The following is a 24,127-nucleotide window of genomic DNA, read 5'->3' as shown; positions in this document are numbered from 1 at the left end:
AGGACAGAGCGTCGATCTGGACATTGCTGTGATTTTAACTGTGGCTCAATGATCAGGAGACCCAGAAGAAGTAGGAATAGCCACCATTTGACTCACAGCCACCATTGGCATTGTCGATGGTGTCGATGAAGAGGTCCCGTTGACGGCACTGCCACAGTGGATCGACGACGGTGGTGTAGTCGACGGTGGTCTCATTGTCAACGGCCTCGTCGACAGTGATGCAGCCGACCGAGCTCTCGACGGTGGTGTTGCAGTCGACAGGGCTTTCATAGACGATGTCATCAACGACGATGTTCTCGTCGACGAAGGCGTCAATGTTGACTTCAGAGACGCAGTTTTTTCTGGAGGCTTCGTCGAAGGAGGTTTAATCGAAGAAATAGGAGCCTTTACCACAGACGTCGACGTAGTCGTCGCCGACGACGGTCTCGTCGACGAGGTGGTGGAGACGGTAGATGTGAACATCGTCGTCGTCATCACTGTCGTCGACAGTGGTGTTGTCATCGACTTGATTTTGATGGATACCTTTCTAGAGGTAGAAGGCTCAGACGAAGGAGAACGGTGAGACAACTCCTTCTTTCGTCGAGGAGAGGATGGCTCAGATGAAATTGAGCCCTGTAAGCCTTTTGCACCTTCCTTATGATGCATTTTTTGCCACTTTCTGGATCTTTCCGCCTGGCCCAGGTCCTCAGATTTGGACCTTTTACGTGGCCTTTCTGACTCACTATCCTCACCTGAAGTACAGGATTTTGCCTGTAGCCATGTCAAGAGTCTACCCTCACGGTCCCTGAGGGTTTTTGTAGAGAAAGTACGGCATATCTTGCAGTCTTTCACCTGGTGTTCTGGGTAGAGGCAGTATAAGCAGTCTTTATGTGGATCATCCACATGGAGCCTTTTCTTGCCACAGGTCTTTCAAGGGCGTAAAAGGCCCTTTCTAGAAGAATCTGACATCCTTTAGAGGTTTCTTGAGAGAAAAACTTCTGAAGAAGTAGAAAAACTGGGCAGAGCTCAGGGAGACTCCCTTCACACGACGTGCAGTAGAAAATCTGAGGGAAAGAGCTTCCCTGTGTTCTAGAGGGTGCTGGTGCCTGATTGGCCAGCAGCCAGGTTTGGGTCCTTTTCACAAAAGGACTTAGATAGGCTATATGAGTGATTTGGGTTACCATTATAGCCTATAGGAAAAATGTTTTTGTTTGTTCATTATTGCTTTTCATGTACCGTGGGACTCCCACTTCGATGACGGGAATGATTCAAGCATGTGAATTTATGAAAGATCCAATACTGGATAACAAAGGAACCCGACGCCTGGACCGAGCACTACACCCGCAGCCCTCAGGACCGAGAGCAACCACCTACCAGTGCAGGAGTGACCAGCAGGCGGCCCTCATCCTAGCCCAGTCAGTGGCTGGCCCGAGAAGCCCCCCTGTAACCTGCCTGGATCGCCAGAGTGACCCCAGGGCCCTTCCATTGTTTTCTACGGCAGACCCGACACCTACTTTGCACACTGCACCCGGCCGCCCCTGTGCTGCTGAGGGTGTGTTTTGTGTGCTTGTGTGTGTCCCCCCCAGTGCTCTACAAAACGCCGCTGGTCTGCTCCCCAAGGACGCAGGTCCTTACCTGCTAGCAGACTGGAAATGGAGCACCCCTGTTCTCCATAGGCCCTTATGTGTTTTAGGCCCTCCTTGACCCCTGCACCTGACCGGCCCTATGTTGCTGGTGCAGTGGCTTTGGGGTTGCCTTGAACCCCCAACGGTGGGCTGCCTATGCCCAGGAGACTGAGCATGTAAGTGCTTTACTTACTTGAGAAACTAACCAATACTTACCTCCCCCAGGCACTGTTGATTTTTGTACTGTGTCCACTTTTAAAATAGCTCTTTGCCATTTTAACCAAAACTGTATGTACTACTGTTTTAAATAAAAGTTCTATAGTTACCTGTGTGAAGTACCTTACGATTTATGTACTTACCTAAAATTTGAATCTTGTAGTTCTAAAAATAAATTAAGAAAATATTTTTTTTTAAATAAAAAAACCTATTGGCCTGGAGTTAAGTCTTTGAGTGTTTGTTCTCAGTTATTGCCTGTGTGTGTACAACAAATGCTTAACACTACCCTCTGATAAGCCTACTGCTCGACCACACTTCCACAAAATAGATCATTACTATTATCTAATTTTGCCACTATCAACCTCTAAGAGGAACCCTTGTCCTCTGTGCACACTATCTCTCACTTTGAGATAGTATACAGAGCCAGCTTCTTACAATATCCTAGTATTCATGATGGAGGATGCTGAACCCTAGACCATGAATAAAAACCAGAAATAGATCAAATCACCCAAACCAGTAACTGTGGTAAGTATCTGTCCTAGGTATTGTAGCGGTCCACATGGGTAGAAAAGGGTAAAAACAAAATAGCATTCTAACTAGTCACTGTAAGAAACTATTGTAAAAAATTAGTGACTCATCTCTGTACTCAATGGTGGAGTCATGGGGGTGATCCTGGTTACCAATGTAAAGTGGAAGCCTAAGACGGCCGTAATTCTTAAATCAAGGTGAAGGATACTGACCCTCTCCCTCATATCCACAACTATCCTTATAACTCCAGTCTCAAAGACGGGGTAAAACTATCATATCATGCCTGTATACTCCGATAACAAAATGAAGAGCATAAATCATGTTGGCGGCAATACTCACAATTAAGGATGATAGTCCTCAATGGGGAATCTATCCGCTGGCCGCATTTCCCAAACTGTGTGAGGAGGATGCGGACTGTGGTATATATCCGGTTGTCGCCGATCTAAACCTCAATCGGGGGTGAGGCGTCAGATAAACATCATCATAGAGGAGACTCGCCCCGAGGTCATAGAAATAAACAAGGGGTAAAAGGCTTGTTTTTCCTTACACTGAAGGAAAAAACATTGCATGCAAACGTGGAGGTCACAAAAATAAACGAGAGACCAACAACTTGTTTTTTGTAGAAAAAGGGAAATAAAAAGAGGACCTCGATTTAAACTAGTAATACAGAAGACATAGAAATAAAGGAGGGACCATAGCTTCTTTAATCATAACAAAGCACAAGAAAAAAGCACCTAGCCTTCGTCATGTGGTGTAGAGGGACACCCCAACCACAGTGATACCTTTAAGGTGAAGAAGAGGGAAATACCTCAAAAAGGGTTCTACAAAACATACACAATGACCAGTTAACAACACAATTATACACGGTCCAAAAGCACACAGAATATGGGGATGTGTCCAAGGGGATTCGTACTGTATTTGGAATGAGTCAATGGGGCACAGTAGGGCGTCATGGGTCTCCTGACCGTATAAAAAGGGGATATATAAGTGGACCAGTTAGGTGTGTAAATGTCCACATGTAATAAAAAACACGTCATAGTCACAGCAAGAAGGTACGTAATACACTGATCGAGACCTAGATACTGGAATGTACGTTCAGACCATCAAGTGGTAGGGAAGAAACTCATCCACGGAATGTCATCCTTAAGCTCGTGCATGTGAGTACCTAGTCTAAACACCCAGCATTGTTCTCTTTCCAATAGGGATCTGGAGCCATTAGGTGTGTCTAAAACTACCCAGCACATGTCATTCCTACATCTCTCTGATCACGGCGCGGATGATCAGTTAAGATCTCCGGCAAAGAGCCCCCTTGGAAGGCCCGTCAGACATTGCAGCACCAGTCAGACAAGGAGCATGCCCTATGATAAAGGATGACATCCAATGGATGTGTGAGGGCTGCTGGTTCTGTTTTGCGATGTGCCTAGTGGATTTCTGTTCTTTTCTGTGGAACAGTGTACCTGTTTGATTTATGTCAATGGAGATCCCCTAAGAGAGAACTAGCATCTTCTGTCTCATGCTTCTGTGCCTTAGAAGGTAGAAATGAAGTTGAACTCTTTACTGAAACCTGGCCAGGGACCGCCCCAAATAAAGCACAGAAAATACATCCTACCTGGTCATTGAGGGTTTTCCCAGTAAGTGTCTCGCAGATGGCACAGTTTTTGGTACTATGTCAGACTTGTGGAGACAATAAATGCATTTTTTGTGATAAGTGGGGGGGATCTTCTGAAAAAAAAAGTTTCCTCACCTCTCACATAGAACATGGGTTGGATGAAGCTCTAGACTGAGATGAACTCTCAGCCAAGGTGACACGTCGTCAACAAAAAAAATCTAATCTACAAGAGTTCTGACTCCCAGTAAAAAACACTAATTTTCCTACCTTCTGCAGCCGAAGGTGAAACGAAATTCCAAGGAGTAAAAGGTAAAAAAAAAAAAAATATCTGTGAAGAAGAGAACTCAGCTCAGTTTTTCATGTTGTCCTGAAGAAATGCCACAGAAAATCTGATAATTGGTGCCTCTCAGGAGGGTTCAAGTAACATGATGAAGTGGATTGCCTGCAAGTAGTCTATTGTAGTTGTCAAGTTTATTTGTTGTATTAGGATACTGCTTTGGTAACATTGATTACCCAGGGCTCCTAGACTAAAGGTGGAGAATAAGTCAAATATGTGAACCCACAAAAGCCACACTGCTGAAGAATTTTGTTATGCATTTAACACAAATACTCTCATCAATGATCAACACATTTTCAACAAGTTTTCTCTGTGTCTCTTACTAACATTTTTAAATGATGTGCAAATATTCAAAAGTTTGTCGCAGTCTAAAAAGGAAAGATATTACATACCTCACAACTTCCAAAAAGTGAGCAATACCACATATAACTTCATCTTGTCCTTCGACTGGATATACCTCAAGCAGTGGTACACAGTGATCTAACTCTTCTAACACCTCATCAATGAGCTCTCGTGGAAGATTTGCAATGTTTGAGGAAAAGGGTTCTGCGACAGCTACGGTAGCCTTTAAATGAGTTGACGAGTTTTGACGTGGTTTACAAGCAACCTGTAACATACAGAAATCAAATATTATCTGAAAATGTAACCATAAACATCAGTAAAGAAAATGCATGTTAACTCCACCACGTACAGACTCCTACAAAACCAGTTCAACAGGTGGATAAAGGTTCATAAAATGCCACTGGAAGACTGACTTTGATTAAGAGAAAAAAATAGTACATACTTATCAAGTTGGCTGATAAGTACAACATAGGTTAGAAGGGCTGTACATATCAGATAAAAAGGACAACCCCAATACATATTTTAAGACAACCCACCTAAATATGAACCATTTACATAAATATTGATCATTCTGGAAATCTAGCAAGCACGTTGCTCACTCATTCTCTACAGCTGCAGTACATTTTTATGCACTTTTTCATCCTAGTCCACAGTGTCCCCTCCTCCGAAGACAGGAAGCTTTTTTGCAATTTTTCTCATTTACAAAAATATATATTTACTTCCCCTGGCATTAAGTTGTTGCCCATCGACTAGACAGCCATACAAGACGATTTCCTTGTAGTCCCATTTGGCATGGTTACCGCCACTTTTTCCTGTTGTCAGTGTGCTTAGACTGTTTTCACTGGGATCCTGCTAATCAGCACCCCAGTGATTGTGATCTCTCCTCTAAATTTGGTTGCTTTGGTACCCTTTACACCCCACAATTGGCATACTGTTGTACCCCTGTAAGTCCCTAGTATGTGGTACTGGGGGACCCAGGGCATTGGTACACCAGGGGTCCCCCTGGGCTACAGTATGCATTATACCACCAATGGGAGCCCAGGCAAACTGCGTCTGCAGGCCTGCCATTTGCAGCCCGTGTGAAAAGGTGCATGGACTCTTTCACTGCACCAGGTCACTGTAAGTCACCCCTATGGTACACCCTTTCAGCCCAAAGGGTGCAAGGTTCCTGTGTGTGATGGCACCCCTGCCTGAGCAGAGGTTTCCCTACGAACTTCAGTTCCAATGTACTGGACTTTGTAAGTGCAGGGAAGCCATTTACCCTTGTACGGGCCACAGGCCACTACCTATGTCCAGCTACATAATGGTAACTCCGAACCTAGGCATGTTTGGTATCAAACATGTCAGAATAGTATCCCAATAATAATGCCAGTACTGGGGGCATGATTCCATGCACTCTGGGGGCTCCTTAGAGGCCCCCCCCCTCAGTTCTGCTACGGCCAGTCATTCAGGGTTTGCGGGCAGCCTGTGCTGCTGCAGCCCCTCAAACGGGTTTCAGCCTTCCTGCTACTTGACCAGCTCAAACAGGGGAAGGCAGAACAAAGGATTTCCTGTGGGAGAGGGGATACAACACCCTCTCCCTTGAAAATAGTTACAAGGCTGGGGATGGGGAGCCTCCCCATGCCACCGGCTTGGTTTGAAGGGCACATTTGGAGCCCTCCTTAAATAATAATCCAGGTTGGACCAGTCTAGGGATCCCCGGTCCCTGCTCTGGCGCGAAACTCCACAAAGGAAAGGGGAGTGACCACTCCCCTGCCCATCACCAAACCAAGGTTTAAGCCCAGTGCTCCTCTGGGTGCCTTCTTGATTCTGCCATCTTGTAAACAAGATGTGCAGAGGCTCCTGGGAGCATTTGATTGTTGAGGGCAGGTATCTGACTTCAGTGATTCTTTCAGATGAGTGGTCACGCTACAGAGTGACCAAGCCCCCTGTTAGGGATAATCAGGGACTCCCCTGGGGTTGGGTCCCCAGGCTCAATGTGCACGACTCCACCAGGACTCCTCTGCGTCAACCTCTTCTGCTCCTGGCCATTGGAACCGCTGCTGGACTTCACAGGAACCAAACAAGCCAGCAACTTCCAAACCAACCTCGTGTGGCAACATTGTTTATCTGGCTTGTTGCAGCAATTGCAACATTTCCATGGCTGTGCATTCTCTGGGTTTGGCAAGACTTCAGCTGCACCAAAGAACCAAGAAGGAATCTCTCTTGGAGTGAGAAGTCACTCCCCTGCATCAGCAAGCACCTAATACAACAAAGTCCGACTGCTGGGATCTGCTCTCCACTGGAACTGCGTGGATCCTCCAATACAGGTGGTGGTTCTAAGTGGTCCTCTTGGTCCTCTCTGCCTTCTGTCTGACTTGGGAGATGGTGAGCCCTTGTCTCTACTTGCAGGACAGAATCCCTGTGCACTGCGACTCTTGCAGCAACCAAAGATTGTTGACTCCTACTCTAAGGGATCTTTAGGCTCCGAGTAGCCCCGACCTCCAGCACTTCATTCTTGAAGGACAGTCTCCACTCTGCTGCTCCAGCGACATGGAACTCATCTCCAGGTGTGCTGACTGGGCCTCATTGCAGCTTAATGTGTCTGCTGCCAGTGGGATGCCTGTGGGAGTTACGACTGCTTTTGCTGGCTCTCCTGACTGCTGGGGGTCAGCCCAGACTCCCATCCAAGGGTGGATTTCCAGGACCTTGCTGGTCCTTTTCAGCTCTGCAAATCCCTTTCTGTCCAGAATTGCACTTGACAAGGCTTGTGGATGGTTCTCCTGACCACTGACCCATCGGCGACCTGGCAACCAGCATGGGACACCTTCTGCACGACTTCAGGGACTCCTCTGCAGCTCCTGCGCTCCACAGCTGGCCTTTATCTTCCACTGTTGACCCAGATCGTCACCCACAGGACGGTGGGCAGTGGTTCCTGTCATACCTGCACACTCCTGCGTGTCTGGACTCTATGTTTCCTTCTTTTGCAGGTCTGCTTCTTCCACAATCACCATTGGGTTCCACTGGGCTGGTCCTGTGTATGCAAAATTCCTTTTTCCCAAGTCCCCTTGTTTATCTATCAGAAAACATGGTAACTTACCTCTGCTCTTCTGGTCGTTGGGTGTCTAGGTACTCACATCTTGGGGTTCCAAGTTCTCCCAGCTCCCTACTAACAACTCCACATCCTTGGGTGTGGGGCCTGACTTTGCATTCCACTATTTTAGTATATGGTTTGGTCCCCCTATAGGGCCCTAGCTGTTTCTTGCCAATGCTTGTTGTTTTTCTATGCTAATTTCTAATACTTACTGTGTATATATAGTGTATGCTTATCTCCAGTTGGGGGACTGCCTATACGTAATCTACATCAGTGTTACTGTAATAAAGCACCTTTACTTTTGCAACAATGTGTGTTTCCTTTTATGTGAGATACGTTAGTGTGTGACTACTGTGGTATTGCAAGTGATTTACACTCATCCTAGATAAGTCTTTGCTGCTCACCACAGCTACCACTAGAGAGCCCTGGCTTCCTAGACACCATTCACTAACTCACAGGGGTTGCCTGGACCTGGTATAAGGTGCAAACACCATAGGTATCCACCACACACCAGACTAGCTTCCTACACCCTCTAGTTCTATTTTTAACTTGTTTAAGAAACCGTAACAACAGAGAGGGTGTGGGCAACCATCGAAAATGGCAGATTCAACCCAATAAAGTGCCTGTTCAGAACCCTGTGGCGTAGAGACTCTTGTTACAGTAACCAGACTGTTGGATTTGGGTGGCAGCACCACAGAGCGAGGGGTACTGAGTTGGATCCTAAACCAGGCTAACCTTTCCGGCAAGCTAGCAGCACCTCACCCAAGAGTAGAACGGTGATTTGTGGCAGCCCTTCGCATGACATTTTGGATTTCTCAGGGAAATCATGGTGGAACAGACCTTACCCCTTTCTCTCGGTCACATGTTTCACACATACAAAGGCAAAACGGAGGCAGGCCTAGGTTCAACACGTTTTTATTGAATAAACTGTATTCCATGTAAAAAGGTATGTATTGTGATTATAAGGACGATAAAGCATTATAAAAGCAAGGCAGTGACAAGGAAAGTGAAACATAGGAAAAGTCCCACCATAGTGTCACAATAATTGTTCTAAAATCCCTACCTGCACTACTAAAATATTCTACACAAGACCATGGCAGTGTAAGCCCTAATCTGCCCATCAGGGCTCCGAGAGAACTCCATCCCCCATATGTCTCAAAAGGCCTCTTTTTTACATGGTTAGCCCCCACATGAGAGTGCCCTGAGCCCCTGCTAACCAGTTTCCCTGTGTGTAGGAAAGTACTATCTTGCCTGGCATGTTACCCCCATTTTTTACTTATATGTATGTTTGTTTTTGCCTGTGTCACCGGGATCCTGCTAGCCAGGACCCCAGTGGTCATAAGTTGTGCCCTGTATGTGTTCTCTGTATGGTGCCTAACTTTATCACTGAGGCTCTGCTAACCAGAACATCAGTGTTCATGCTCTCTCTCCTTTTAAAATTGTCACTGCTGGCTAGTGACTAATTTTACCAATTCTGATTGGCACACTGGAACACCTTTATAATTCCTTGTATATGGTACCTAGGTACCCAGGGTATTGGGGTTCCAGGAGATTCCTATGGACTGCAGCATTTCTTTTGCCACCCATAGGGAGCTCAGACAATTCTTACACAAGACTGCCACTGCAGTCTGTGTGAAATAACGTCCACGTTATTTCACAGCCATTTTACACTGCACTTAAGTAACTTATAAGTCAACTATATGTCTAACCCTCACTTAGTGAAGGTTAGGTGCAAAGTTACTAAGTGTGAGGGCACCCTGAGGGCACCCTGGCACTAGCCAAGGTGCCCCCACATTGTTCAGGGCAATTTCCCCGGACTTTTTGAGTGCGTAGACACCATTACACGCGTGAACTACATATAGGTCAATACCTATGTGTAGCTTCACAATGATAACTCCAAACCTGGCCATGTAACCATTCTGGTATTGGGGGGCCAATCTCATGCATCCTCGGGGCTCCAGCATGGACCCCAGGTACTGCCAAACTAGCTCTCTGGGGTTTTCTCTGCAGCTACAGCTGCTGCCAACCCTCAGACAGGTTTCTGCCCTCCTGGGGTCTGGGCAGCCCAGTCCCAGGAAGGCAGGACAAAGAATTTCCTCTGAGAGAGGGTGTTACACCGTCTTCCTTTGGAAATAGGTGTTAAGGGCTAGGGAGGAGTAGCCTCCCCCAGCCTCTGGAAATGCTTTGAAGGGCACAGATGGTGCCCTCCTTGCATAAGCCAGTCCACACCGGTTCACGGATTCCCCAGCCCCTGCCATGGCGCGAAACTGGACAAAGGAAAGGGGAGTGACCACTCCCCTGACCAGCACCTCCCAAGGGGTGGTGGCCAGAGCTTCTCCAGTGTGTCCCAGACCTCTGCCATCTTGAATGCAGAGGTGTGAGGGCACAATGGAGACCTCTGAGTGGCCAGTGCCAGCAGGTGACGTCAGAGACCCCTCCTGATAGGCTCTTACCTGGTTAGGTAGCCAATCCTCCTCTGAGGGCTATTTAGGGTCTCTCCTGTAGGTTTCTCAGCAGATAAGGAATGAGAGTTCCTCTGCACTTCTCTCTTCGACTTCTGCCAAGGATCGACCGCTGACTGCTCCAGGACGCCTCAAAACCACAACAAAGTAGCAAGAAGACTACCAGCAACATTGTAGCGCCTAATCCTGCCGCTTTCTCAACTGTTTCCTGGTGGTGCATGCTCTGAGGGCTCTCTGCCTTCACCCTGCACTGGAAGCCAAGAAGAAATCTACCATGGGTCAACGGAATCTTCCCCCTGCTAACGCAGGCACCAAACTTCTGCATCACAGGTCCTCTGGGTCCCCTCTCGTCTTGACGAGCGTGGTCCCTGGAACACAGGAGCTGGATCCAAGTGACCCCCATAGTCCAGTGGTCTTTCTGTCCAAATTTGGTGGAGGTAAGTCCTTGCCTCCCCACGCCAGACAGTAATCCGGTGTACTGCGTGATCTGCAGCTGCCCAGGTCCCCAGCACTCCGTCCTGCATTGCCCAACTCGCTGAGTTGACCTCCGACCTCGTGGGACCCTCTTTTGTTGTGCTGAGACGACCGCCGTGCTCAGATTTCCTGAACGCCTGTTCAGGTGCTTCTGCGTATGCTGCTTGCTTCTGCGTGAGATCTCTGTGTTGCTGAGCGCCCCCTCTGTCTCCTCCTCCAAGGGGCGACCTCCTGGTCCTTCCTGGGCCCTGGCAGCACCCAAAACCTTCAACTGTGACTCTTGCAGCTAGCAAGGCTTGTTTGCGGTCTTTCTGCTTGGAAACAAAGCTGCATCCTCCAACACGTCGTGGGACATCTTCTGACCAAAGGAGAAGTTCCTGGCACCTTCCGCTGTTGCAGAATCTTCAGCTTCTTCCACATGGAGGCAGCCCTTTAGCACCTTCATCCGGGGTTTAGTGGGCTCCTGCCCCCCTGGACACTTGCGTGACTCTTGGACTTGGTCCCCTTCCTTTACAGGTCCTCAGGTCCAGGAATCCGTCTTCAGTGCTTTTTAGTCAGTTGCTGTCTTTGCAGAATCCCCCATGTAGACTTTACTGTCTTTCTGGTGTAGTAGGGTAACTTTATTCCTACTTTTCAGGGTCTTGGAGTGGGGTATTTTGGACACCCTTAGAGTTTTCTTACACTCCCAGCGACCCTCTACACAGTACACTAGGCCTGGGGTCCATTCGTGGTTCGCATTCCACTTTTGGAGTATATGGTTTTGGTTGCCCCTCGGCCTATTGTCTCCTATTGCATTCTATTGTGTTCTACAGTGTTTGCACTACTTTTCAAAGTGTTTTACTTACCTGATTTTGGTTTGTGTGTATATTTTGTGTATATTACTTACCTCCTAAGAGAGTATATCCTCTGAGATACTTTTGGCATGTTGTCACTAAAATAAAGTACCTTTATTTTTAGTAACTCTTGAGTATTTTGTTTCCTATGATATAGTGCTATATGACATAAGTGGTATAGTAGGAGCTTTCATGTCTCCTAATTCAGCCTAAGCTGCTCTGCTATAGTTACCTCTATCAGCCTACGCTGCTAGAACACTACTAATCTACTAATAAGGGATAACTGGACCTGGCACAAGGTGTAGGTACCACAAGGTACCCACTATAAGCCAGGCCAGCCTCCTACATTGGTGGTGCAGCGGTGGGATAAGTAATTGTAACTGCTTTACCACTTTGTCATTGGTGCTATTCATAAGAAAAACATATACCAAATACTTCAGAATATACTCAGTAACCTAAACAGTTTAACTTTCCTTCTCTAAAACTTTCTAAAACGTTTCTGAAAACTTTCAAAAGTTTTCAAACGTTTTTCTCTGTTCTTTTAAAAGTTCTAAAAATGTTTTTCTCTCTCTTTCCTAAACCTTTTCTGTCATGTCTGCAGTAGAGCTTACTCCCACAGTTGTCCAGGCAACATATGGGAATCTAAACTTTAAAAGTTTGAGGGGTCTCTGCATTGAAAGAGGTTTAGCAATTAGCAAGAATCCTACAAAATATATTCTCCTTAGCCTTCTCCTAGAAAGTGACCAGAACCAGTCTGGCCCATCCCAGGATCAGGAGGTAGAGGAGGGGGGTACCCACCCAGTCTCAGAGGAATCCCCTGAGGATGCTGGGGAGGGTTCTTTCAAGGACCTGAAGCTAACAGGCCACCTAGTGACACTGGTAGTGGGAGGGTGTCACACACTAGTAGGGCACCTTTCACTCCTAAAGGCCAGGTTACAAGGGTCCAACCAGTTAGGGACAGGTCCAACTCTGCCAATTCCCACATTTCTTCTGTGTCTCACAATTCCCAAGCCTCCCACCCTGAGGATAACTCAATGGAAAGGGAACTCAGAAAGCTGGGGTTGGAAGAGGCCAGGCTGAAGCTTAAACAGCAGGGAATCTCTGGATGTGGAAAGGGAAAGGCAGAGGTTGGGGTTAGTTCCCCATGGTGGCAGCAGCAGTGTTTTTGATAGTAATCCTGTTAGAGAGCAAGATTCCAGAAACCTGCATAAGATAGTCCCCCCTTACAAGGAGGGGGATGACATTAACAAGTGGTTTGCTGCACTTGAGAGGGCCTGTATGGTACAGTTGGTCCCTCAAATGCAGTGGGCTGCTATCTTGTGGCTATCTTTCACTAGTAAGGGTACAGATAGGCTCCTTACTATCAGAGAAAGTGATGATAATAACTACAAAGTTTTGAAGGATGCACTCGGATGGATTTGGCTTAACCACTGAACACTACAGGACTAAGTTCAGAGACACCAGAAAAGAGTCCTCTCAAGACTGGACAGACTTTGTAGACTGTTCAGTGAGGGCCTTGGAGGGTTGGTTACATGGCAGTAAGGTGACTGACTACGAAAGCCTGTATAATCTAATCCTGAGAGAGCACATTTTGAACAATTGTGTGTCTGATTTGTTGCACCAGTACTTGGTAGACTAAGATCTGACCTATCCCCAAGAATTGGGAAAGAAGGCAGACAAATGGGTCAGAACAAGCGTAAACAGAAAAGTTCATACAGGGGTGACAAGGATGGCAAGAAGAAGGATGGTAAGTCTTCTGACAAGGGTGGGGACAAAGATAAAAAACATTCTGAGTCTTCATCAGGCCCACAAAAATCCTCTGGGGGTGGTGGGTCCAAATCCTCTTCACACAATCAGAAAAGGCCATGGTGTTATTTATGTAAAGTAAAAGGCCATTGGGCAAGTGATGCCACTTGTCCAAAGAAAAACACCAAGGCTCCCACTACAACCCAAACTTCAAACTCTAGTGCCCCTAGTAATAGCAGTGTTGGTGGGAAGTCTACTACAAATAGCCAATCCAAGGGTGTAGCTCTGCTCACTATTGGCAGTGTGGTTGGGGTTGGTCTTGTTAGGGAGACCACAGAGGCTGTTTTAGTCTCTGATGGTGGCATTGACTTTGGATGAATGTGCAGATGGTGTGTTTGGCAGACCAGTACATCCCCCATGTTAATGCCAAATTCCCTGGCTCAGTGCATGGCGCTCACATCCTGCGGAATAGCAGCATCCCTTATGTGATAGGGCAACTCCAGAGGCACCGTGTGTGGCTACTAGGTGAGCACCTGGAACCAAATCAGTGGGAATAGTTGTCTGGGTCTGGGGAGATCCCTAAGAGTTAGTGTGTGTTTAACAGTTGTCCCTCGCCATTTGCAGGTGATTCTGGTTACCCCAACCTGTCATGGCTACTGACCCCAGTGAGGAATCCCAGGACAAGGGAAAAATGGTGAGGGGTGATGGTGGAGGAATGTCCATGGCAGAGTCCAATCTATTAGTCTCACAGGTGCAATGTCCACAGGGGCATAGGAAGTGGACCTGGGGCAGTTTGAGGATGGACAGGGTGACAAGGTGGGAAAAAAGGATGACATTCAGGGTGGTCTCATTTCTTGGCAGGAATCTCTGTCTTTGTCCTTGATCTCAGGGACTGTTTGCGGGGTGGTTCTCCCTCTGCAGGAGGTGGGGTGCTGGTGTGGTGGTCCTGTGGTGGTGCCCCCTGTCCACTAGTGCCGGCGGAGGTGGTGGGCAGTTCATTGTCCAGGCCAGTGTCAGGGGCCACTTGTTGTGCCACATTGTCCCTCCTGGTGTTGAGGACTTCCTTCAGCACCCCTACGATGGTTCCCAGGGTGGAATTGATGGATCTGAGTTCCTCCCTGAAGCCCAAATACTGTTCCTCCTGCAGCCGCTGGGTCTCCTGAAACTTGGCCAGTACCATTGCCATTGTCTCCTGGGAATGATGGTAGGCTCCCATGATGATGGAGAGGGCCTCGTGGAGAGTGGGTTCCCTGGGCCTGTCCTCCCCTTGTCGCACAGCAGCCCTCCCAGTTCCCCTGTTTCCCTGGGCCTCTGTCCCCTGAACAGTGTGCCCACTGCCACTGCCCCCAGGTCCCTGTTGTTGTTGGGGTGGTGGGTTAGCCTGGGTTCCCTGTAGTGGTGGACACACTGCTGATTGACGTGTCCTGGGGACAGAGGTATGGGCCTGCTGGGTGGGTGCTGTGCTGGTGTTTCCAGGGGGGGAAGCTCTGTGGTGGCCTGTGACTGTGTGAGGGGAACCGATTGTCCCAAGGTCCCAGATGGGCTGGGCTGGTCGTCTAGATCCAGTTGGACAGAGCTGCTGTCATCACTGTGGGCCTCTTCTGTTGGTGGTGTGGACATGTCTGGACCCTCCTGTGCGGTGACGTTGGGTAGGGGTTCTGCAGGGGTGTAAAAGCATGATTATTGCATCTGTGTGTGCAATGGTTTGCAATGGGTGGGTGACCGTGTACCCCAGTGCTTGCATTCCTGTGTGGGACCTCGTGTGATGATGGTCTAGGGGGTGTATGGGTATGTGCAGTGGCCATGCTTTGGTGATGGGTGTCCATGCTTTGTTGTTGCATGCAGGGCTTGGTGTTGGGATGTGTGGTTTGTGATATTGGGACATTTGTGAGGAGTTGGAGTGATGGGGGTGAGGGCGAGGGTGGGGGTATGTGATGGCATGCAGGTAGGGTGGGGGATATAGTAGTAAAGATTTGACTTACCAGAGTCCATTCCTTCAGCTACTCCTGCGAGGCCCTCAGGATGCAGAATAGCCAAGACTTGCTCCTCCCATGTTGTTAGTTGTGGGCGAGGAGGTGGGGGTCCGTCGTCAGTCCCCAGAACCGCAAGGGGGTGCCTTGAGACCACGGAACGCACCTTCCCCCGTAGGTCGATCCAATTCTTCCTGATGTCATCCCTATTTCTTGGGTGCTGTCCCACTGCGTTGACCCTGTCTACTATTCTTCGCCATAGCTCCATCTTCCTAGCTATGGAGGTGTGATGCATCTGTGTTCCGAATAGCTGTGGCTGTACTCGGACGATTTCCTCCACCATGACCCTGAGCTCCTCCTTAGAGAACCTGGGGTGTCTTTGCCGTGCCATGGGGTGGTGTGGGTGATGTGTGGGGTGGTGTGTGTTGTGATGTGTGGGGTGATATTTAGTGGTGTGTTGTGTGAGGTGCGTGGATGTCATGTGGGTCATGGTGTTGTGTGCCTGTGGATGCTTGTTTGTAGATTGTGGTGTCTCTCTCTGGCCTTCTTTCGGGATTTTGGTTGTAGGGGTTTGTGGGTGATGTGGGTGTGTGTTTTATATTGTATTGGGTGTGTGGGAGTGGTGTGTGTACGTGTATCAGGTGTGTGTATTTCGATTTGTCCAATGTGGTAGTGTTTTGTAAATGTGTGTGTATTTTGAGCGCGGCGGTGTGTACCGCCAATGGAATACTGCGGTTGAAAGACCGCCGCCTGCACTCGTGGGTCGTGATAGTGTGGGCGTATTCCTGTTGGTGTGACGGTGTCGGTTTTGTTTTCGCCAGTTTATCACTTACCTTTCGTGTGGCGGACTTGTGTGGGTGTCTAAACTTTGGCAGATTCCGAGCTGTGGGCCCATAATGACCGTGGCGGAATTCCGCTACCGCGGCGGTGTATTGGCGGTCTTCTGCACGGCGGTAAGCAGCTTTTACCGCCAATGTTGTAATGACCCCCTTAGCCACCACACATGGCTGTTGTGAATCTCAACCAGGGGGGTGGGGGGGGGTGGGAACGTACTGGTCCAAAGAAAGTTGTGGTAGCCACTGAAATACCTGTAGATTGCTTATTAGGCAATGATTTGGAGACATCAGCTTGGGCTGAAGTGGAGTTGGAGGCTCATTCAGCAATGCTGGGCATTCCTGGGCATATTTTTGCTTTGACAAGGGCTCAGGCCAAAAAGCAAAAAGGACAGGGAAACTTGGATCCTTGAACAATGGACCAAGTGCTCCCAAAAGCTAGGGGTAGGAAGGGTAAATCTTTGCCCACTATCCCACCGTCACCAGAAGATTCCCATTTTGAGGAAGAGGAATCCTCTCCCTGTGCAGAACCTACACCAGATGATCTGGCAGCAGACACCGCTGAGCTTTTGAGTGCAGGGGGGCCTGCCAGGGAAGAGCTGAGTGTGGCACAGCAGACCTGTCCCACACTAGAGGGTTTGAGACAGCAAGCTGTCAAACAGCAGAATGGGGATGTTAGTGATAGCCATAAGGTGTATTGGGAAGACAACCTCCTGTATACTGAATCAAGGATCCCTAAACCTGGGGCTGCCAGGAGATTGGTCATCCCTTTGCAATACAGAGAGTTTCTTCTTACCTTGGCACGTGACATTCCTTTGGCTGGGCATTTGGACCAAAGTCAAACTTGGGACAGGCTTGTTCCCCGTTTCACTGGCCTCATATGTCAGAGGACACCAAAGAGTTTTGTCGCCCCTGTGTGACCTGCCAAGCCAGTGGCAAGACCGGTAGCACTCCAAAGGCCCCCTTAATTCCACTCCCAGTGGTTGGGGTGCCCTTTGAAAGGGTAGGGGTTGACATAGTTGGCCCCCTTGACCCTCCAACAGCTTCAGGCAATAGGTTCATCCTTGAGGTAGTGGATCATGCCACTAGGTATCCTGAAGCTATCCCCTTAAGAACCACTACAGCGCCTGCAGTGGCAAAGGACCTCCTAGGAATCTTTTCCAGGGTGGGCTTCCCTAAGGAAGTGGTGTCAGACCGAGGTAGTAACTTTATGTCTGCATACCTCAAAGCAATGCGGAAGGAGTGTGGTGTAACATACAAGTTCACTACCCCTTATCATCCACAAACAAATGTTCTGAAAACTCTCAAAGGTATTGTAGGAAGTTGGCTCTGTATGTGCTATTTCAAAGTAAGGAATAGCATGCACAGAGTCCAAGGGTTCCCCTTAGAGGTAAAATAGTGGTAAAAATAGATAATACTAATGCTCTATTTTGTGGTAGTGTGGTCGAGCAGTAGGCTTATCCAAGGAGTAGTGTTAAGCATTTGTTGTACATATACTCAGACAATAAATGAGGTACACACACTCAGAGACAAATCCAGCTAATAGGTTTTGTTATAGAAAAATATATTTTCTTAGTTTATTTTAAGAACCACAGGTTCAAATTCTACATGTAATATCTCATTCGAAAGGTATTGCAGGTAAGTACTTGAGAAACTTTAAATCATAAAAATTGCATGTATACTTTTCAAGTTATTGACAAATAGCTGTTTTTAAAGTGGACACTTAGTGCAATTTTCACAGTTCCTAGGGGAGGTAAGTATTTGTTAGGTTAACCAGGTAAGTAGGACACTTACAGGGCTTAGTTCTTGGTCCAAAGTAGCCCACCGTTGGGGGTTCAGAGCAACCCCAAAGTTACCACACCAGCAGCTCAGGGCCGGTCAGGTGCAGAGTTCAAAGTGGTGCCCAAAACACATAGGCTTCAATGGAGAAGGGGGTGCCCCGGTTCCAATCTGCCAGCAGGTAAGTACCCGCGTCTTCGGAGGGCAGACCAGGGGGTTTTTGTAGGGCACCGGGGGGGACACAAGCCCACACAGGAATTTCACCCTCAGCGGCGCGGGGGCAGCCGGGTGCAGTGTTAGAACAAGCGTCGGGTTTGTAGTGTTAGTCTATGGGAGATCTAGGGATCTCTTCAGCGCTGCAGGCAGGCAAGGGGGGGGTTCCTCGGGGAAACCTCCACTTGGGCAAGGGAGAGGGACTCCTGGGGGTCACTTCTCCAGTGAAAGTCCGGTCCTTCAGGTCCTGGGGGCTGCGGGTGCAGGGTCTCTCCCAGGCGTCGGGTTTTGGATTCAAGGAGTCGCGGTCAGGGGAAGCCTCGGGATTCCCTCTGCAGGCGGCGCTGTGGGTGCTCAGGGGGGACAGGTTTTTGTACTCACAGTATCAGAGTAGTCCTGGGGTCCCTCCTGAGGTGTTGGATCTCCACCAGCCGAGTCGGGGTCGCCGGGTGCAGTGTTGCAAGTCTCACGCTTCTTGCGGGGAGCTTGCAGGGTTCTTTCAAGGCTGCTGGAAACAAAGTTGCAGCCTTTCTTGGAGCAGGTCCGCTGTCCTCGGGAGTTTCTTGTCTTTTCGAAGCAGGGGCAGTCCTCAGAGGATGTCGAGGTCGCTGGTCCCTTTGGAAGGCGTCGCTGGAGCAGGATCTTTGGAAGGCAGGAGACAGGCCGGTGAGTTTCTGGAGCCAAGGCAGTTGTCGTCTTCTGGTCTTCCTCTGCAGGGGTTTTCAGCTAGGCAGTCCTTCTTCTTGTAGTTGCAGGAATCTAATTTTCTAGGGTTCAGGGTAGCCCTTAAATACTAAATTTAAGGGCGTGTTTAGGTCTGGGGGGTTAGTAGCCAATGGCTACTAGCCCTGAGGGTGGGTACACCCTCTTTGTGCCTCCTCCCAAGGGGAGGGGGTCACAATCCTAACCCTATTGGGGGAATCCTCCATCTGCAAGATGGAGGATTTCTAAAAGTTAGAGTCACTTCAGCTCAGGACACCTTAGGGGCTGTCCTGACTGGCCAGTGACTCCTCCTTGTTGCTTTCTTTGTTCCCTCCAGCCTTGCCGCCAAAAGTGGGGGCCGTGGCCGGAGGGGGCGGGCAACTCCACTAAGCTGGAGTGCCCTGCTGGGCTGTGACAAAGGGGTGAGCCTTTGAGGCTCACCGCCAGGTGTCACAGCTCCTGCCTGGGGGAGGTGTTAGCATCTCCACCCAGTGCAGGCTTTGTTACTGGCCTCAGAGTGACAAAGGCACTCTCCCCATGGGGCCAGTAACATGTCTCTGGTGTGGCAGGCTGCTGGAACTAGTCAGCCTACACAGACAGTCGGTTAAGTTTCAGGGGGCACCTCTAAGGTGCCCTCTGGGGTGTATTTTGCAATAAAATGTACACTGGCATCAGTGTGCATTTATTGTGCTGAGAAGTTTGATACCAAACTTCCCAGTTTTCAGTGTAGCCATTATGGTGCTGTGGAGTTCGTGTTTGACAGACTCCCAGACCATATACTCTTATGGCTACCCTGCACTTACAATGTCTAAGGTTTTGTTTAGACACTGTAGGGGTACCATGCTCATGCACTGGTACCCTCACCTATGGTATAGTGCACCCTGCCTTAGGGCTGTAAGGCCTGCTAGAGGGGTGTCTTACCTATACTGCATAGGCAGTGAGAGGCTGGCATGGCACCCTGAGGGGAGTGCCATGTCGACTTACTCGTTTTGTCCTCACTAGCACACACAAGCTGGCAAGCAGTGTGTCTGTGCTGAGTGAGAGGTCTCCAGGGTGGCATAAGACATGCTGCAGCCCTTAGAGACCTTCCTTGGCATCAGGGCCCTTGGTACCAGAAGTACCAGTTACAAGGGACTTATCTGGATGCCAGGGTCTGCCAATTGTGGATACAAAAGTACAGGTTAGGGAAAGAACACTGGTGCTGGGGCCTGGTTAGCAGGCCTCAGCACACTTTCAATTGTAAACATAGCATCAGCAAAGGCAAAAAGTCAGGGGGCAACCATGCCAAGGAGGCATTTCATTACACAACCCCCCCCCAAACGAAAGAGGATGAGACTAACCTTTCCCAAGAGAGTCTTCATTTTCTAAGTGGAAGAACCTGGAAAGGCCATCTGCATTGGCATGGGCAGTCCCAGGTCTGTGTTCCACTATAAAGTCCATTCCCTGTAGGGAGATGGACCACCTCAACAGTTTAGGATTTTCACCTTTCATTTGCATCAGCCATTTGAGAGGTCTGTGGTCAGTTTGAACTAGGAAGTGAGTCCCAAAGAGGTATGGTCTCAGCTTCTTCAGGGACCAAACCACAGCAAAGGCCTCCCTCTCAATGGCACTCCAACGCTGCTCCCTGGGGAGTAACCTCCTGCTAATGAAAGCAACAGGCTGGTCAAGGCCATCATCATTTGTTTGGGACAAAACTGCCCCTATCCCATGTTCAGAGGCATCTGTCTGCACAATGAACTGCTTAGAATAATCTGGAGCTTTTAGAACTGGTGCTGAGCACATTGCTTGTTTCAGGGTGTCAAAGGCCTGTTGGCATTCCACAGTCCAGTTCACTTTCTTGGGCATTTTCTTGGAGGTGAGTTCAGTGAGGGCTGTCACAATGGATCCATATCCCTTCACAAACCTCCTGTAATACCCAGTCAAGCCAAGGAATGCCCTGACTTGAGTCTGGGTTTTTGGAGCTACCCAGTCCAGAATAGTCTGGATCTTGGGTTGGAGGGGCTGAACTTGGCCTCCACCTACAAGGTGGCCCAAGTAAACCACAGTTCCCTGCCCTATCTGGCATTTGGATGCCTTGACAGAGAGGCCTGCAGATTGCAGAGCCTTCAAAACCTTCTTCAGGTGGACCAGGTGATCCTGCCAGGTGGAGCTAAAGACAGCAATATCATCAAGATAAGCTGTGCTAAAGGACTCCAAGCCAGCAAGGACTTGATTCACCAACCTTTGGAAGGTGGCAGGGGCATTCTTTAAACCAAAGGGCATAACAGTAAACTGATAATGCCCATCAGGTGTGGAGAATGCTGTTTTCTCTTTTGCTCCAGGTGCCATTTTTATTTGCCAGTACCCTGCTGTCAAGTCAAAGGTACTTAAGAATTTGGCAGCACCTAATTTATCTATGAGCTCATCAGCTCTAGGAATTGGATGAGCATCTGTCTTGGTGACAGAATTGAGCCCTCTGTAGTCCACACAAAACCTCATCTCTTTCTTTCCATCTTTGGTGTGAGGTTTGGGGACTAAGACCACTGGGCTAGCCCAGGGGCTGTCAGAGCGCTCAATTACTCCCAATTCCAGCATCTTGTGGACTTCCACCTTGATGCTTTCCTTAACATGGTCAGACTGTCTAAAGATTTTGTTTTTGACAGGCATGCTGTCTCCTGTGTCCACATCATGGGTACACAGGTGTGTCTGACCAGGGGTTAAGGAGAAGAGTTCAGGAAACTGTTGTAGGACTCTCCTACAATCAGCTTGCCGTTGGCCAGAGAGGGTGTCTGAGTAGATCACTCCATCTACTGAGCCATCTTTTGGGTCTGATGACAGAAGATCAGGGAGAGGTTCACTCTCTGCCTCCTGATCCTCATCTGTAACCATTAACAGATTTACATCAGCCCTGTCATGGAAGAGCTTAAGGCGGTTCACATGGATCACCCTCTTGGGGCTCCTGCTTGTGCCCAGGTCCACCAGGTAGGTGACCTGACTCTTCCTTTCTAGCACTGGGTAAGGGCCACTCCATTTGTCCTGGAGTGCCCTGGGAGCCACAGGCTCCAGAACCCAGACTTTCTGCCCTGGTTGGAACTCAACCAGTGCAGCCTTTTGGTCATACCAAAACTTCTGGAGCTGTTGGCTGGCCTCAAGGTTTTTGGTTGCCTTTTCCATGTACTCTGCCATTCTAGAGCGAAGGCCAAGTACATAGTCCACTATGTCTTGTTTAGGCTCATGAAGAGGTCTCTCCCAGCCTTCTTTAACAAGAGCAAGTGGTCCCCTTACAGGATGACCAAACAGAAGTTCAAAGGGTGAGAATCCTACTCCCTTCTGTGGCACCTCTCTGTAAGCGAAAAGCAGACATGGCAAGAGGACATCCCATCTCCTTTTGAGTTTTTCTGGGAGCCCCATGATCATGCCCTTTAATGTCTTGTTGAATCTCTCAACTAAGCCATTAGTTTGTGGATGGTATGGTGTAGTGAATTTGTAAGTCACTCCACACTCATTCCACATGTGTTTTAGGTATGCTGACATGAAGTTGGTACCTCTGTCAGACACCACCTCCTTAGGGAAACCCACTCTGGTAAAGATACCAATGAGGGCCTTGGCTACTGCAGGGGCAGTAGTCGACCTAAGGGGAATAGCTTCAGGATACCTAGTAGCATGATCCACTACTACTAGGATGTACATATTTCCTGAGGCTGTGGGAGGTTCCAGTGGACCAACTATGTCCACACCCACTCTTTCAAAGGGGACCCCCACCACTGGAAGTGGAATAAGGGGGGCCTTTGGGTGCCCACCTGTCTTACCACTGGATTGACAGGTGGGGCAGGAGAGGCAAAACTCCTTAACCTTCTGGGACATATTGGGCCAGTAGAAGTGGTTGACTAACCTCTCCCACGTCTTGGTTTGTCCCAAATGCCCAGCAAGGGGAATATCATGGGCTAAGGTCAGAATAAACTCTCTGAACGACTGAGGCACTACCACTCTCCTAGTGGCACCAGGTTTGGGGTCTCTGGCCTCAGTGTGCAGGAGTCCATCTTCCCAATAGACCCTATGTGTTCCATTTTTCTTGCCCTTGGACTCTTCAGCAGCTTGCTGCCTAAGGCCTTCAAGAGAGGGACAGGTTTCTTGTCCCTTACACAGCTCCTCCCTTGAGGGTCCCCCTGGGCCTAAGAGCTCAACCTGATAAGGTTCAAGTTCCAAAGGCTCAGTTCCCTCAGAGGGCAGAACTTCTTCCTGAGAAGAGAGGTTCCCTTTTTCTGACTGTGTGGCAGTTGGTTTCCCAACTGACTTTCCTTTTCTCTTGGTAGGCTGGGCCATTTTTCCAGACTCCAGCTCTACTTTTTCACCCTGTGCCTTGCATTGTGCTCTTGTTTTTACACACACCAGTTCAGGGATACCCAGCATGGCTGCATGGGTTTTTAGCTCTACCTCAGCCCATGCTGAGGACTCCAGGTCATTTCCAAGCAGACAGTCTACTGGGATGTTTGAGGAGACCACCACCTGTTTCAGGCCATTGACCCCTCCCCATTCTAAAGTTACCATTGCCATGGGATGTGCTTTAGTTTGATTGTCAGCATTGGTGACTGTATAAGTTTTTCCAGTCAGGTATTGGCCAGGGGAAACCAGTTTTTCTGTCACCATGGTGACACTGGCACCTGTATCCCTCAGGCCCTCTACACTTGTCCCATTAATAAAGAGCTGCTGCCTGTATTTTTGCATGTTAGGGGGCCAGGCAGCTAGTGTGGCTAAATCCACCCCACCCTCAGAGACTAGAGTAGCTTCAGTGTGGACCCTGATTTGCTCTGGGCACACTGTTGATCCCACTTGGAGACTAGCCATTCCAGGGTTACCTGGATTGGAGTTTGGAGTGGAACTTTTCTTGGGACAGGCCTTGTCTCCAGTTTGGTGTCCAGACTGACTACAGTTTCGACACCAGGCCTTTTTGGGATCAAAGTTTTTACCCTTGTACCCAGGATTGGTTTGTGAAGAGGCTCTGGGCCCACCCTCCTGTGCAGGTTTTTGGGGGCCTTTAGAAGACTCTTGACTATTTTTATTTTTGGCTGTCTCACCACCTTTCCCCTGGGGAGGTTTTGTGACCCCTTTCTTTTGGTCACCCCCTGTGGAAGTTTTGGACACCCTTGTCTTGACCCAATGGTCCGCCTTCTTTCCCAATTCTTGGGGAGAAATTGGTCCTAGGTCTACCAGATGCTGATGCAGTTTATCATTGAAACAATTACTTAACAGGTGTTCTTTCACAAATAAATTGTACAGCCCATCATAATTACTTACACCACTGCCTTGAATCCAACCATCTAGTGTTTTTACTGAGTAGTCTACAAAGTCAACCCAGGTCTGGCTCGAGGATTTTTGAGCCCCCCTGAATCTAATCCTATACTCCTCAGTGGAGAATCCAAAGCCCTC

The 24,127-nt window shown here is 48.7% G+C and overlaps 1 protein-coding gene across 1 annotated transcript in view; it reads right to left on the bottom strand.

Annotated features, from left to right (window-relative positions):
* Nucleotides 1-24,127, bottom strand: part of SHCBP1L (SHC binding and spindle associated 1 like) — a 1,202,144-nt gene that overhangs the window by 811,373 nt on the left and 366,644 nt on the right. Inside the window, exon 3 of the mRNA XM_069233348.1 lies at nt 4,687-4,901. Coding sequence (XP_069089449.1) covers nt 4,687-4,901 — 215 coding nt within the window. The remainder of the gene's footprint in view (nt 1-4,686; nt 4,902-24,127) is intronic.

This window comes from Pleurodeles waltl, chromosome 4_2, assembly GCF_031143425.1.
Source record: "Pleurodeles waltl isolate 20211129_DDA chromosome 4_2, aPleWal1.hap1.20221129, whole genome shotgun sequence".
Lineage (NCBI taxonomy): Eukaryota > Metazoa > Chordata > Amphibia > Caudata > Salamandridae > Pleurodeles > Pleurodeles waltl.
Note: the sequence above shows the minus strand (reverse complement) of the source record. Positions and strands in the feature narration are given on the sequence as shown.